General features: G+C 35.7%; 1 protein-coding gene across 4 annotated transcripts in view; it reads right to left on the bottom strand.

Moving 5' to 3' along the window:
- LOC138696965 (pleckstrin homology-like domain family B member 1) overlaps positions 1-16,356 on the bottom strand; it is a 733,810-nt gene that overhangs the window by 158,520 nt on the left and 558,934 nt on the right. For all 4 annotated transcript variants that reach the window (XM_069822500.1, XM_069822501.1, XM_069822502.1 and 1 more), the window contains 4 exons: positions 13,834-14,058; positions 10,552-10,668; positions 7,372-7,558; positions 4,079-4,253 (listed from right to left, as the gene is read on the bottom strand). In XM_069822500.1, the coding sequence (XP_069678601.1) occupies positions 4,079-4,253; positions 7,372-7,558; positions 10,552-10,668; positions 13,834-14,058 (704 nt within the window). The remainder of the gene's footprint in view (positions 1-4,078; positions 4,254-7,371; positions 7,559-10,551; positions 10,669-13,833; positions 14,059-16,356) is intronic.

The raw sequence follows: 16,356 nt of genomic DNA, 5'->3' as shown, positions 1-16,356 counted from the left end.
TTTTGATGGTGAAATCATTGCAATAAGTGAAAGTCTCGGGAATCTTCTATGCCACATCAATAAATTTAAGAATGCAGTTATATTGTCAGACTCCAAAGCAGCTATTCTATCAATAGTCTCTAAACACACCTTCATCTCAAACAGCAGAAATAACTAAAATGCTCTCTCAATTAATATCACTCAATAAAAGAATTGTATTCCAATGGATACCATCCCATTGTGGAATCCTGGGAAACGAGAATGCGGATGCCTTAGCAAAGAAGGGCAGCACTGCTACTTACAGACCTGTTACTAAATCTGCGTATTACTCTGTGAAGAGATTTATTAAATCTACATACTTAGACTTCAGCAAACAAAATTTGATAACACAATCTCAAGGGAAAAAATGGAACTCTCTGCATCAAAATCCACAGTTAATTCCCGATTTACCACGAAAATCGTCTGTAGCTGCATTTAGATTGGCAACAGGCCATGATTGGCCAAACACCTGCATAGAATTGGAATATATCAGTCCCCTAACTGCCCATTGTGCAACTCAAACCAAGAAATGGATTCGGAACACCTCAAAATCTGTGCTTCAGTGGCTGACCGTGATAATATCTTTGAAAAATATTGGAGTGCAAGAGGTCAAATGACTTTATTGTCAAACGCCTGGCACTAGAAAACAACAACAACAACAACATATTTCGTATTGTTCTAGTGTGTTGAGTTTTTGGTTCTTGGGTTGTATGTGTAGGATTTCCATGTCCGTATTTATGTTATTGTATGCATGGTTAGCATTGGTTATGTGATCGGCGTAAAACACACCCTGATCAAATTCTCAACACACAGATCAATTTCAGTACACACACACTATTTGACTCCACTTTTCAACACCTTTCAACAATCAAACACATCCACATAACAGGCAGAGAAGCTCAAGATGACGCCGAGATCTAGTAGGCTCTGAGGATGGTGCGTGAAGCACTGAAACAGCTGTAAGCCGCACAAATCTTACATAATTAACACGAGTAAGTCCGCTAGTTAATCAATTAATTAAAATTACTATTCAGAACGAAAAATTACATTTGTTCAGATCAAATTTCTGTACATTTAAAGGACAAAAGTATAATTCTTTCTATCATTATCGTAATACATTGCTCTCTAAAATTGACTGATCATATTGGGAATTCATCCAATAGTCTTCCAAAAACATGCTACGAAATGTTTCATATAAAACAATTTTTATCTCGAAAAGGAAGCAAAAACGAGCAAAATTGTGTTAAACTTTTTTGTTTGAAATATCTCAAAGAATAACCCCCTGAAATTAATGACATTACTTATATTAATTATATTAGTTACTGCGAAACAACATAGAAGAAAATTGTAACAATCGTGAAAACTTAATTTTCTGTTCTCACATTTACTTCATTTCTAAATTATTTAATAGCAGGATAAGTTTCTCGTATACATATTCAACAAGAATGATATTTCTTATTTGCATACACTATCTACAATCAATTCCCAATAAATTAGGAGTAATTACCTTTGTAACATCCATTGCAATTATATTTATTATACCTAAATATAATTTATAATATATAATTCAAATTTACTCCACATTTCATACTCACAGTAATAAACTGAAGCAATAGCTTAGTTTCTCTGCACTCTGGACTTAAGCTTCTATGTTTGAAATCTATTACTTGTCTGCTGACCCAGAACTGTGCTTGGGCTTGGGTTACATCCCCACTTGCAGCCACCAAAACGTTAAAATATGGTGTTCACTTAAATCGGCTACAACTTGCCATTTTAACCTCAAAATCTGTGCTTCAGTGGCTGACCATGATAATATCTTTGAAAAATATTGGAGTGCAAGAGGTCAAATGACTTTATTGTCAAACACCTGGCATTAGAAAACAACAACAACATTCCCACTTGGGTTCATTACCTGGATGGATTTCTACCAAAGTTTTTCCCCAGCCATAAAACAAACGTCAGGTAATCTATAGCGAATCCTAGGCATCACCTCATCTCACCAATAAATTTTATAACTCTTGACTTGTTCCACTTATTGTTCCAAACCAAGAAATGGATTCGGAACACCTCAAAATCTGTGCTTCAGTGGCTGGTCATGATAATATCTTTGAAAAATATTGGAGTGCAAGAGGTCAAATGACTTTATTGTCAAATGCCTGGCATTAGAAAACAACAACAACATTCCCACTTGGGTTCATTTCCTGGATGGATTTCTACCAAAGTTTTTCCCAGCCATAAAACAAATGTCAGGTAATCTATAGCAAATCCTAGGCATCACCTCATTTCACCAATAAATTTTATAACTCTTGACTTGTTCCACATATTGTTCCAAACCAAGAAATGGATTCGGAACACCTCAAAATCTCTGCTTCAGTGGCTGGTCATGATAATATCTTTGAAAAATATTGGAGTGCAAGAGGTCAAATGACTTTATTGTCAAACGCCTGGCATTAGAAAACAACAACAACAACAACAATAACAACAACAACAATATTCCCACTTGGGTTCATTTCCTGGATGGATTTCTACCAAAGTTTTTCCCCAGCCATAAAACAAACGTCAGGTAATCTATAGCGAATCCTAGGCATCATCTCATCTCACCAATAAATTTTATAACTCTTGACTTGTTCCACATATTGTTCCAAACCAAGAAATGGATTCGGAACACCTCAAAATCTGTGCTTCAGTGGCTGGTCATGATAACATCTTTGAAAAATATTGGAGTGCAAGAGGTCAAATGACTTTATTGTCAAACGCCTGGCATTAGAAAACAACAACAACAACAACAATAACAACAACAACAACATTCCCACTTGGGTTCATTTCCTGGATGGATTTCTACCAAAGTTTTTCCCCAGCCATAAAACAAACGTCAGGTAATCTATAGCGAATCCTAGGCATCATCTCATCTCACCAATAAATTTTATAACTCTTGACTTGTTCCACATATTGTTCCAAACCAAGAAATGGATTCGGAACACCTCAAAATCTGTGCTTCAGTGGCTGGTCATGATAATATCTTTGAAAAATATTGGAGTGCAAGAGGTCAAATGACTTTATTGTCAAACGCCTGGCATTAGAAAACAACAACAACAACAACAACAACAATAACAACAACAACAACAACATTCCCACTTGGGTTCATTTCCTGGATGGATTTCTACCAAAGTTTTTCCCAGCCACAAAACAAACGTCAGGTAATCTATAGCGAATCCTAGGCATCACCTTATCTCACCAATAAATTTTATAACTCTTGACTTGTTCCACATATTGTTCCAAACCAAGAAATGGATTCGGAACACCTCAAAATCTGTGCTTCAGTGGCTGGTCATGATAATATCTTTGAAAAATATTGGAGTGCAAGAGGTCAAATGACTTTATTGTCAAACGCCTGGCATTAGAAAACAACAACAACAACAACATTACCACTTGGGTTCATTACCTGGATGGATTTCTACCAAAGTTTTTCCCAGCCATAAAACAAACGTCAGGTAATCTATAGCGAATCCTAGGCATCACCTTATCTCACCAATAAATTTTATAACTCTTGACTTGTTCCACATATTGTTCCAAACCAAGAAATGGATTCGGAACACCTCAAAATCTGTGCTTCAGTGGCTGGTCATGATAATATCTTTGAAAAATATTGGAGTGCAAGAGGTCAAATGACTTTATTGTCAAACGCCTGGCATTAGAAAACAACAACAACATTCCCACTTGGGTTCATTACCTGGATGGATTTCTACCAAAGTTTTTCCCAGCCACAAACAAACGTCAGGTAATCTATAGCGAATCCTAGGCATCACCTTATCTCACCAATAAATTTTATAACTCTTGACTTGTTCCACATATTGTTCCAAACCAAGAAATGGATTCGGAACACCTCAAAATCTGTGCTTCAGTGGCTGACCATGATAATATCTTTGAAAAATATTGGAGTGCAAGAGGTCAAATGACTTTATTGTCAAACGCCTGGCATTAGAAAACAACAACAACAACATATTGAAGCTTGAATGCTAATCTATGAATACAATAAATGAAATGTTGCATTATTGCTCACCTCTCAGTTGGAACGTCGCTGGACGTGAGGCTGGACTCTTCGCTGCCGACGCTGTTCAGACTGTTGCAGTTGGCCTCCCTCTGCCGGCGCTCTTCCCACTGGGCCCGGACCTCGTCCTGCACCCTACGCTTCAGTTCTTGAACTCTCTTCCTTTCCTCTTCTATCACTTGACTCCCTACAAGTACAAAAATTTCAATCAACATGAGCAAAGAAGGAGATGTGGAAGAACTAAAAATAGAAGATAAGAGGATTAATATGCAACTCTGAAGCTTCACCATGTGGTGAAGATGAAGAAAGAGGAGGAGAAAGATGGGGAAAAACAAGGGAAAGACAAAAAGAAGAAATTCTTTACACATATGAAAATACCGAGAAGCTCGTTTATTAATTTATAACACTATTAAACAAACAATAGAAGTTAGAAGCAGAGAATTAAATTAAGAGATTACATTTTTTTCTAAAGGTACGGTCACACGTCGCTACTTTTGCTGAGCAACTTTTGTACTGCAGCTGCAAAAGTTGCGTGTCGTGTTCACACGTAAGCCAAAAGTAGCGCGCTGCACGCTACTTTTCATGCTGCGCAACCCGAGTGCTGCAAAAGTTGCAACTGGAGGTTGCGAGTCTGTTCACACACAAGGCGCTACTTTTGCAGCCGCAGTCATGCTGCAGGTTTCCATCTCCGTGTTGACTTCTCAATATACATTTTGTGGTTATGTTCGCATTATTAAGAAACTCATGCGAAAGCTTACTTATCTATTATTTGCTTTTCTGTCCTAACTAGTATTCAGAAATTGGCATTATGTTTACTATAAAGCTTTTAAAAACGCCTATATACTTAAATGATAACCAACAGCATATTCACATAATCGATGTTGGCAACCCTCCTGTTTAAAACCACGATACGGAAAAAAAAAAAAAAAGAATTATATCGTCAGCAATTATGCTCAGACTGTGTTGTGTATTTAATAACTATTACAAATAATTTATTTTCATCACATCTAACATTAAAATACATCCAAACAATAAAAGTATTATTGGCACATTTGGGTGGCAACACTGGTTGCAACCGCAGCAAAAGTTTCAACAAAACCGATACCAAAAATGCTGCGGCTGCAACCCTGAGAACCCTGTTCACACGTCGCTACTTCTAAGTTGCGCGCAGCATGGAAAAGCAGCGGGCAGCACGTTCGGCAGTCGCTACTTTTCGGGTTGCACCGTTGTTCACACGTCGCAGTACGAGAGTTGCGCAGTTTTTTATACTGCAGTGCTGCAAAAGTAGCGACGTGTGACAGTACCTTAAGTTACAAATCATTTCCAGTATATTCAAGAAATACAATAGATGGCGCACTATGAATAGCCTCCAAACAACTAAGTAATTTATGATTCTTGGCACTAGTCCAGAGGTGTCAGACTGCCTGTTTCAGAGCCAGTTGTGGCTCTAGCTGAAGTCACGCGGCTCCCGTGAGAGCCATACATTGCTCTTATGAAAGAGCATTATGCAGACTACTTTGGCTATGATCAGTGCTGCTGTTTTTGCGCTAATACACATACACACACTTACTTACTTACAAATGGCTTTTAGACAATCTGAAGGTTCATTGCCGCCCTCACATAAGCCCGCCATTGGTCCCTATCCTGAACAAGATTAATCCAGTCCCTACCATCACATCCCACCTCCCTCAAATCAATTTCAATATTATCCTTCCATCTACGTCTCGGCATCCCCAAAGATCTTTTTCCTCTGACCTCCCAATTAATACTCTACATGCATTTCCGGATTCGCCCATACGTGCTACATGCCCTGCCCATCTCAAACGTCTGGATTTAATGTTCCTAATTATGTCAGGTGAAGAATACAATGCGTGCAGTTCTGTGTTGTGTAACTTTCTCCATTCCCCTGTAACTTCATCCCTCTTTGCCCCAAATATTTTCCTAATCACCTTATTCTCAAACACCCTTAACCTATGTTCCTCTCTCAAAGTGAGAGTCCAAGTTTCACAACCATACAGAACAACCGGTAATATAACTGTTTTATAAATTCTAACTTTCAGCTTTTTTGAGAACAGACTAGATGACAAAAGATTCTCAACCGAATAATAACAGGCATTTCCCATATTTATTCTGTGTTTAATTTCCTCCCGAATGCCATTTATATTTTGTTACTGTTGCTCCAAGATATTTGAATTTTTCTGCCTCTTCAAAGGATAAATTTACACTAATAAAAAAAAAGTCCCAACAGAGAATGAAACAACGATGAACACATCGTCATCAAATGCAAAAACAAGGACCACAGATAACAGTAATGGTAAACAGGATGCATAGCCCATGAAGGGACAATGTCAATCAGCCAAATGTCCATCATGTCCATATGCCTATTAATTAACATGTCTCAGGCATGACTTACTGAGGTGGAAGTAGAATGTGACTCAGAAAGTGAAATTATACTGATTTTTCAGAATAAGGCCCGTTACACACTTCAGCAAGAAATATGTAATATGTTTATCAAGCTATAGAAAATGCTTTCCTTTAGCACACAGTAACACTCGAAATAAGGCATAGCTGACATTCATTTATTTTATTCCATAGATCTTACATGAGCAATGAAGCTTAAGATGTGGAACAAGTCAAAATTTTACAATATTACAATTTTTACAAATTTTTACAATATTTTACAATTTTTACAGTTTTACAATTTAGTAATTTTCTACAATTTTTACAATTTTGTGCAATTTTTTACAATATTTTGGCGAGATGTAGTGAGATGAGGTGAGGTCCGAGGATTCGCCAAAAGATTACCTGGCATTTGCCTTTTGGTTGGGGAAAACCTCGAAAAAAACCCAACCAGGTAATCAAATCAAAGGGGTGAAATGAAGTGACGCCGAGGACTCGCCATAGACCACCCGGCTTCAGTCCCACGGCTGGGGAAAACCTCGGAAGAAACCATTGGTGGGCTAGCAATTTTTTTTAAACAAAACTACGTATTTCCCACTCCCATCAGTAACCTAACATAATTGTAGCCTATAAAATTTATAATACGTGAATGAAATTGACCAATAGTATTATATACGTCTTTGATCAAACTACTTTCCGTATGACATAATAAAATTCGTGTTCTAATTATCTATACAGAGATGGCTCCACTATGTAGCAACATATTTCTCATTGCAGTGTTAGACTAAGCTAAGCGGTGTCCACATTACATAGTTCATAGTTCTCGCTGTAGTGTCTAACCGGCCTAAGTCTTATAAACCCAGAACCTCACAGATACTGACTAATAAGAATTAGCAGCTAACTACCTTGCTGTGCAAGATGACGCTGACGGTTTCGCTCAATTTCTTGAAGCGACTCCAGGGTTCTCCGTCCCAAAGACCCTGTGCCAATTTCGATGGGTGCACCTGATGTTACTCGGCTGATTCGGTCCAGATCGTCCTGTGAAGACTGCTTTCTGCTTGTTGCCGCCACATGCTGGGGTGAACCTGCCACCTAACAAAATACACACAATCAAACACTGTACAGCACTTTCAAAAGCAAATTAAAAGTGCAATAATTTCAACTATTTCGTGCGAGATTTTTTAGTATTTGCACCATGCTACAGATGCAGAAACATCCATTTCTTGCACTCTTATCCTACATGTTGGATCTGTTACCAAGAGCTAATCTCCAGTCCTGGTAACAGATACAAGACAGGTTATCCCCTTTCCTTGGCCTCCTGGACAATAGAACTGATATGGAAATTCACAGCTATAGCACAGTATAAATACCCAAAAATACGTGAAAATCTAATATCACGCTTATTTCCATCAACAGTTGCTGAGTTGTATACAAAACTCAAATGTTGTTTCATTTTACGGATTTCGTCAAAAAATTAAGTAAAACTGGCAAATCCATTTACAAACTAGACTATTTTTATATACTGGTACTTCTTGAACCTATATCATAAACTATGCGACTTACCTAGCTCTAAATAATATTACAAGGTCTATATTATTATAGTGAGCGTTTCTCATAAGGGCACTCATAACCTCAAAGAAACCAGCCTCACGAAAGTGACGGAAAACATGTAAAATATTGTGTGAATGTACGTGTAGAAGTGAAGTTATATTTTCAACTATATTATTTCAGTTAGAATCAATCAATCAATCAATCTGGATCTGTAAAAATATTATTCTACACACAGCTATAACTGGTTCTTGCTTTCTCTATGCTTCTGCACTTACAGCAAATACCTTACTATAATTAGGTATTTGCTTACAGGGCCATCAACCTATGAGCCATGAAAACGCGAATAATCTTATGATAGTAAAACTGGCTCAACAATGCCATATTATATTATTAAATGCAAAAGTGCCATATCTAACATGCTAGAAATTTTACTAGTGACTCATTCTTCGGTAATTTGCTAGGAGACGTCATTGCACATAGACCACTTTTACACTAAACTTAAATTTAGTGTATGCAAAGTATACTAAAACCCTAAAATAATGTAAGATCACAGATTCAGAAAAGGTTAGGTTAGGTTAGGTTAGCGTTTTAGTATATTTTGCAAAAACAAATTTTAGGTTTAGTGTAAAAATTGTCTATATGTAATGACGTCTCGTAGCAAATTACCCATTCTTTTAATTTGGTTTACTTGAAATGCGAAAAATAGTGTCATGTGAGATATGTATTTTATTAAGTACTGGTAACTTATGTCCATTTACAAATGTGTACTTTGAATATATCTTGCTAATTGTCAGCAATAATTATGTTGTTTTCTAATGCCAGGTGTTTGACAATAAAGTCATTTGACCACTTGCACTCCAATATTTTTCAAAGATATTGTCATGGTTAGCCACTGACGCACGGATTTTGAGATGTTCTGAATCCATTTCTTGATTTGATCAGCAATAATTATAATTTATGTTGTACATAGTGCATCCTATAATGTTCACTAGTAATTTTGCCGCCCTCTGCACTACGTCATAGATGTCTATGAACGTAGGACCGAAGTCCTCACATGTGCTCAGATGCACTCGTTATGAGTGACTAGTTGGCTGGGATCCAACGGAATAAGCGCTTTACGCATATCATATATATTATTTTTATGTACCGAAGTACATATGGTATGATATTTCCATGCAGATATTCTGCGTCATCATACGATGAAAGAGTAATGGAAAATTCTCTCCGGAACCCAAGAGTTGGAGCTTAATCTGAGACGATTCTGTCCGACGCCGGGGTGGTATCCGGTGTGGCTTAGTGGATAAAGCATCAGCACGTAGAGCTGAAAACCCGGGTTCAAATCCCGGAACCGGAGAGAATTTTTCTCCGTTCCATTACTCTTTCATCGTATGATGACGCAGAATATCTGCATGGAAATATCATACCGTATGTACTTCGGTACATTAAAATAATATATATATCTGCTATTAGTATTGCAATTAACAAAGAGGCTCAAGCGCACAATATGGAATGGTACCTACAGCAAGACTTTTTTTTTTTACAACTTAACCCAATGCTAACATCCTAACTCTGCCTACACTCAGTCATACCTCTTCGCTAGTGTTGAAAGTTCAACAATTACATTTACAAACTCAGATCATTGGTCATTTTACTGGACTTGAGAAAACTGGAATATTCAAGCATTCTGGCCAAACCTGACAGGGATAAAGGGACGTGACTCTGAAAACTGAAACTGTCTCACCCAAATTGGGACATCTGGACACCTTATCTAATTGTGAGATACTAACTGAAATATAGATGAAAACATAACCTCATTTATAGGCCTAGACATATATTTCACGCGTTTTCCATTAATTTCGTGAGAGTGGTTTTTTTGAAGGTAATCAGTGCCTTTGTAAGGTCATCACTGTAATAAGATACCGGTACTTTATTATTCTGCACTTAGGGAAATTACACAGACGTGATGATCATAAATTTATTGTACATGTCTCAAAAATGGCATTTCTCAAGCAGGAAAGTTTAGACTATGAAATAAATAGAGACACATGGAAGTGGATTACACAAGTATCACATGAACGAAAAACTCAGAAGATTAATGGTGAAAACCTCTAGAAAGGTTGCCACAAATAACAAGCTGTATCCAATAGGAAGGAAAACTGTGGGCAGGTCTAAGAAAATAAGAATGGAAAGTCTATGATGGTGAAAAAGATAAGTTTCCTAATTAATGTAGTGAAGAAGATATTCTAACTGTGTTCCGCATAAAAAAGGAAATAAACAAACAAACTTCATAAAAGTACGATCCTTGTGTTCGCAGGCTAATTACTTAGGCTACAGATAAAAAAGATAAAATCAAAAAAATTATTTCAAATAAAAAAAAGGACATAAAATATTTAAGCAATAAAGAGAGAAAAAGAACGTTATAAAAAATACTATTCCACCTTCTGAGCTGCACACATTTAGGCCTACACCACCTTCTTAAATACCATAGTGCACATTGCTCACATAAAATATCTCAATTTACTGGTGATACAAACCTCGTCTGCATCAGATGAACCCTCTGGACTGCTCGAATCAGGCCCTGATACTGTCCCTGGGTGTCCTGACGTTAACTCTGCTAGTTGTGCCTCTATTGCTCTTTGTTTATTTCGACCCTGTAATTCAAAACCAGTTGACAGTTACAATACAACACAATGAATTTTTGTGGGAATTTGAATGTAGGTTCATTTGGGTTTGTGGCATGCTAATATACAGGGCTCTGATTTTATGCTACCAGTATTAACAGTAGGCCTATATATGAAATGTGTTAAAAACTTAATTTTATGCATTGAAAATGCAGATCCCTTAATGAAAGTCCAAAATTAAGTAAAATATATCTGCAAAATTGATATAAATCCACGAAATTACTTCTGTGCCCGGGAGGAGAAAGGTCTTAAGTCAATTTTTTGTGAAAATGAGATTTTTATAATATAAAAAGGAATAAAGTATTAAAAAAAACTATTCTTAAGTCCTTTATTCTGTGTGTGCTCGATTCAAAAAGTACTTAGGACATTTGGTAACGCTCTATAAATCCAGTCAGGAGTCTTATTTGACTTTAACCGTTTTACCAGATTGTAGAGAATTGTTTCCGCTTTCAGAATATATCAAATTCTCCTTTTCACAAAAAATTGACTTAAGACCTTTTTCCTCCAGGTCACAGACTTCATAATCACAATATTAAAAAAAAATAATAATAAAATAACTTTCTTCCAAATAAAACGTGAAAATTTTCTTTATTATATGATATACATGAACATTTCTACATAACTGATCGTTCAGCATTACATGGCATGCAACATCTGGCAACAATATATGAATAGTTTCAGGGATTACTTCCAGGTAGCAGCACAAGCAGACAACAGTCATTTCTCTTTCCCACAACAATGTCTTCATGAGATCAAGAAGGCAGCGTCGTCATCCCCTCACAGTCAAATGAAATTGAATTACGAATTTAATTAACGATGCAAACAATTTTCTCTTAGTGTTAAAGGGATTGTTTCAATAATCATTTAAAAAATATTTTATTATCTTTTAAGTTTCTTTAGGGTGCGAAATGTGCGCAAAATTGCTTGTTTTTATTTTTCTAAAGAAATATTCACGAAATTAAACCATTTTAATGAACGAAATCGGGGTAAAATAATCACCATAAAATCACACCCCTACCAATATAGAGTTCTCAGATTTTTTCCATTTCTGGTAAACTCTCACATGCTGGTATGGTTTTTCTTTAAGTTATATTGGTTTTAAGAAGAGATTTCATTAATTTCTTTATACAGGGTGGAAGTGAAATAACCTTGCAGATTAAAAGGGATGATAAGGTATACGTAAATGAATAGACAATCTAGATATTACATTTTATAATTAAATCCTTGGTTAATTATAAAATTAAGTTTAAAGTTTCAGGAGTCCAGCAACATCGTCGCTAATACACTCTACTTGTGATACAGATGTAAGAAGTCAACGAACTCGGTATGTCTCGGAACGTGAGTTGCTCTCTACCAAAACACTGCCACTTGCTCGCATCATGCATTGACTTGAATTTAGAGGTTCTTAAAATTAAATTTACACGAAAACTGTTCATGCTATTGAAATATGCCAGGAGGGTAAATTATTCTTTATTAGATTTTCTATCGACATGGACAAAAATCACGATCCTACTTGCAATAGTTACAGAGTAAGAGCCTAGACCATATATATATGTGATCTAGGGTAAGAGATTCTTAAACATTTGGGAAGAAACATTTTTTTCTGAAAAAACTATGAACTTTTCACGAATATATATATATATAATTTGAACTGGTAATGGAAATTACGGGAAAACGGCTGAACGGATTTTAATGCGTGACCCCTCATTTTCATGCCTGGCATCCAAAGTTTTTCGGAAAAATAGTAGTTTTCAGTGAAATGTCAATTTTCCTATATAATTTTCCTATTTTCCAAAATCCATCTGTTGTCAGTTTTGAGAACTAATTTTATTGAATCACGGCCGACTTGATTGAATTTCAGAACAAAAAACACACTACAATAAATCGTTGCTTACGAGATTATAATCTCGTAAGCAACGCAATAAACAATAGGCTATTACACGAAGGCCATGACCTGCAGGATTGCCGACATATTTAGAGCTCAATTCAATTTGTTATTAAAAACTGATTCTGCAGTGTATGATTTTCTGAGTACAGCTGTATATTGGATATTCAAATCTACGAAACTTGAGGCGGTTTGATGACATTATTACCATTAGAAATTAAATATTATTATAGTTAGTATCATGATGCGTCTATTCTTCATTAATTGTACATAATATTGACGCTATATTGATGACATGAAAGTTAAACATTTTGAGGTTATGTAAGTAAATGTCGAGAATATCTTAATTTAAATCTTCATTTCTATAATTTACTGAGTGACTGGTATATATAACTACAAAACTTAAGTAAGATAATAATATTGTTATTAAAAATCAAATATTTTTATACTTATTAACCCAGTGGGGTTGGGTCTTTTTCATATACTTAATGGCGGTGTAGTGTAGATATTGATACGTGTCATTGTCTTCAGTATTGGCTCGAGAGAGCGCAAAATTTACAGTTTCTAAGGAAAGATAAAAAGGTATTACTTACTGATAAAATAAGAGGCCTAGAAAATTTTGTAGTCTCCAGATCATTTCAGCAAGATCTCTTAGTAGGATAAAATGATTTTACGCTCTACATTTCAAGTTCTACATGCAGCAGCTATATGAAAATGCTATTGTTCGAAAGCTTAGCAAACCTGACATTTTTTTAACTTTTGCCTAGAATCCACAATGACCTGAAATAGCTACTGCTATTATCCTGACATTGATACTTGCGTTTTCGCGTTGAAACTCAAAAACTGAAGGTGGATAGGTTCAAGAGAAAGTATTTGGCCTAAAAGAATCCATTCTGAGGGAGTATGTTTCATTATTATGGAAGCAAATAACTATCAAAAAGACAAGTATTCTTCATTGAAAATAAATCTGAAAAATTTTTATTTGAACGTCTAATGAACTTAGTTTGCAGCAGCATTTGCTGCACAAGCCACTAGTGATATTATAATCTTTGTTACATACAACATGAGCTATTCGCTCTGAAAACCTGCAAGGCTATGTCACTTCCAATCTGTAAAAATGCAGACGTGAAATTTGAAGTTGCAATTATAATAACAGATGATAAAATTTCTATGACTCTGTATAAAATTTTAACATTTTACTTTTACATTTCACAGAATCCAAGTGTCTGCAGAGGTTGACAATGTCTTACCTCTTCCAGTCTCCGCAAGTAGTTAAGCAGCTGCCTCTCCATGGCTCGACTCTCTTCTTGCGCTGACTGTGCTGCCTCTAGTCTCTGCTGCTCCAATTCCCGTAGTCGCTGACTGCGTACCTCCACCCTAGCTGCCATGTCCACCAGCTCCCGCTGCAGTTCCTCCCGTCCTGCAAGCCATCCTGCCTCCTCCTCCAATTGTCTGAACTCGAGGTCCTCAAATGCCTGCAGAATCAAGCATATGAAACGGTTGACAAATATTTTGTGCGAGATCGTGCATATTTGCTTGGTTTCCGCACAAAACCAATCCACGGAAAGTCTAAAATTCCACATTCAGTATTCCCAACCTAACACACATAACAATTTCCCTCTTCTTACCGCTTAAGTGACATATTGATTTTACTGCTTTAGGCTTTTAACATATTATTTTTAGAGACATTCAATATAGTAATAATTATAAATAGCAAACTTACCACTGCAATTTCACCTAAATTGCACTGTTATTTATTGTTTTTAAATATTTGCAAAAATTAAGTAAACCCTACAACTCCACTAAAGTTACTGCATTCGTGATGCAAGTAACATTAAGGAAGCCGTGAAAAAATCAAAAAGATTCCAGACTCATCACAGACTGGGGGAAAAAAAAGACAGACGTATATCACGGCCTGCTGGAGTATAGTAAACACGGAAAACATTTTAAAGCAACAATGTTGAAGATAGATATTTTTGTTTTGCAAATTTGCCGACATTGAACAGAAACCAAGATGGAGATTTCATTGCAACTAATTAGAAATTCGTCTTTCAGGTATGTAATAAACGATCTTCACACAAAATGGTGTACGATACACGAGCGGTATGTTTTCTTTCAATTCTCGGAAATTAAAAAAGCTCAACTACGTTTCGCTTTTTCAAACTTTTCTTCGAACATGAAAACTTCAACATACCGCTCTTGTAATGCATATTACTATTCCTTCACATCTCAGTGAATTTCTGTGTACTTCCACTTCCACTCTGATATCAGTAAACTGGGCAGTATTTGTAGTATGGTAATATACAATAAAAAACATGTTATGTGGCAATGAGACTTGTACATTATTCTGTGTAGTATAGGCAAGCCCTCATATTTCTAAATAAATAATTTTGTTGTACAGTACTTTATTCTTTTTGTTACTGCTGTTGTTTTTCCTGCATGTACGTTTCATTATTTTTCTCCTTTCCTCTTCACTATAGTCCATTCTCTATTTATTTTTTTTATTTGGTGATTTAACGATGTTGTATCAACTACTAGATTATTTAGCGTCAATGAGATTGATGATAGCAAGATTGTATTTGGCGAGATGACGTCGAGAATTAGTCACAGATTACCTGACATTCGCTTTACGGTGGGGGAAAACCTCGGAAAAACCCACCATGTAATCAGCTAAAGCAGGGATCGAATCTGCCCCTGAGCACAACTCAAGATCAGCAGACAAGCACTTCAGCTGACCAAATTACACTGGTGGCTTATTTAAATTTGCTAAACATTGTAAGTCTATTATAAATTTAAACACAGACTGTTACTTATTATTAATTACACCAAACAACAACCAAACTAAGCTTAAGAATGATATTCATTTCAATTTTCAATATTGATAGAAAATACTGCAGTAGCATGCATTGTTGTCAAATACATTGAAAAGAATGCAATCAAATGACTTAAAATAATAATGATTCTATTGAAGAAAAAAATTAATAACCATCAAATTAAGCATTAAAAATATACCAAAGTAGGGACATTTTACCGTCACAACAGAACCATGTCAGGACATGGGACATTTTCTCTGAAATCGGGACTTTTTTTGACAAAATTGGGATAGTGGCGACCCTATTGGAAAATTATATGACAATTTCTTCCATGTAAACCAGCAATGAAAGCAAAACAAACTACAATGGCAAAAATGTCATAGATAATAAAATTATTGAGCAAATAATCGATTTTAAATAAAAACTGCACTTTATCCTACCATATAATAATATTCAGATTTATAAGAAAACACACAGATTAATTAAGAAAGATTTTAGGAAAAATTTGTCAGAATAACTCCAAATCAGATTACATAATGTCCTCTCGAAACCAATATTTCTTCATGGAAATGAAACTTCGGTGCTCTGTAAGCATGATAGAAAAAGGTCAGAGGTTGCTTATGTTATGTTGTTTCTGTGTTCAGGAGTTGTATTGAAAGATTAAATAAGGTTTTGGAGTCCCAGCCATAGAGGAATCACTATTATATAACCTACAAAGGAACTGCCGAAGAAATGTCTCTTTAGGAGCTCCAAAAAGGCAGCCCTACTAAAAGATTAATTATATTTTGTTGAAATCTAAAAGTAATGTTAAACAATCTCGAACAATGTACAAAATGCAGTGAAAATCGTGTAAAGTATTAGGTTATCAAACCAGAGATATATCAAATATGATTTATGTTTGATCTATTCACGATAAATAAACCTGCAATACATGATGTAAGCAAAATACCGGTACTATAC

The sequence above is a fragment of the Periplaneta americana genome, chromosome 3 (genome assembly GCF_040183065.1).
Source record: "Periplaneta americana isolate PAMFEO1 chromosome 3, P.americana_PAMFEO1_priV1, whole genome shotgun sequence".
NCBI classification, from domain to species: domain Eukaryota; kingdom Metazoa; phylum Arthropoda; class Insecta; order Blattodea; family Blattidae; genus Periplaneta; species Periplaneta americana.
Note: the sequence above shows the minus strand (reverse complement) of the source record. Positions and strands in the feature narration are given on the sequence as shown.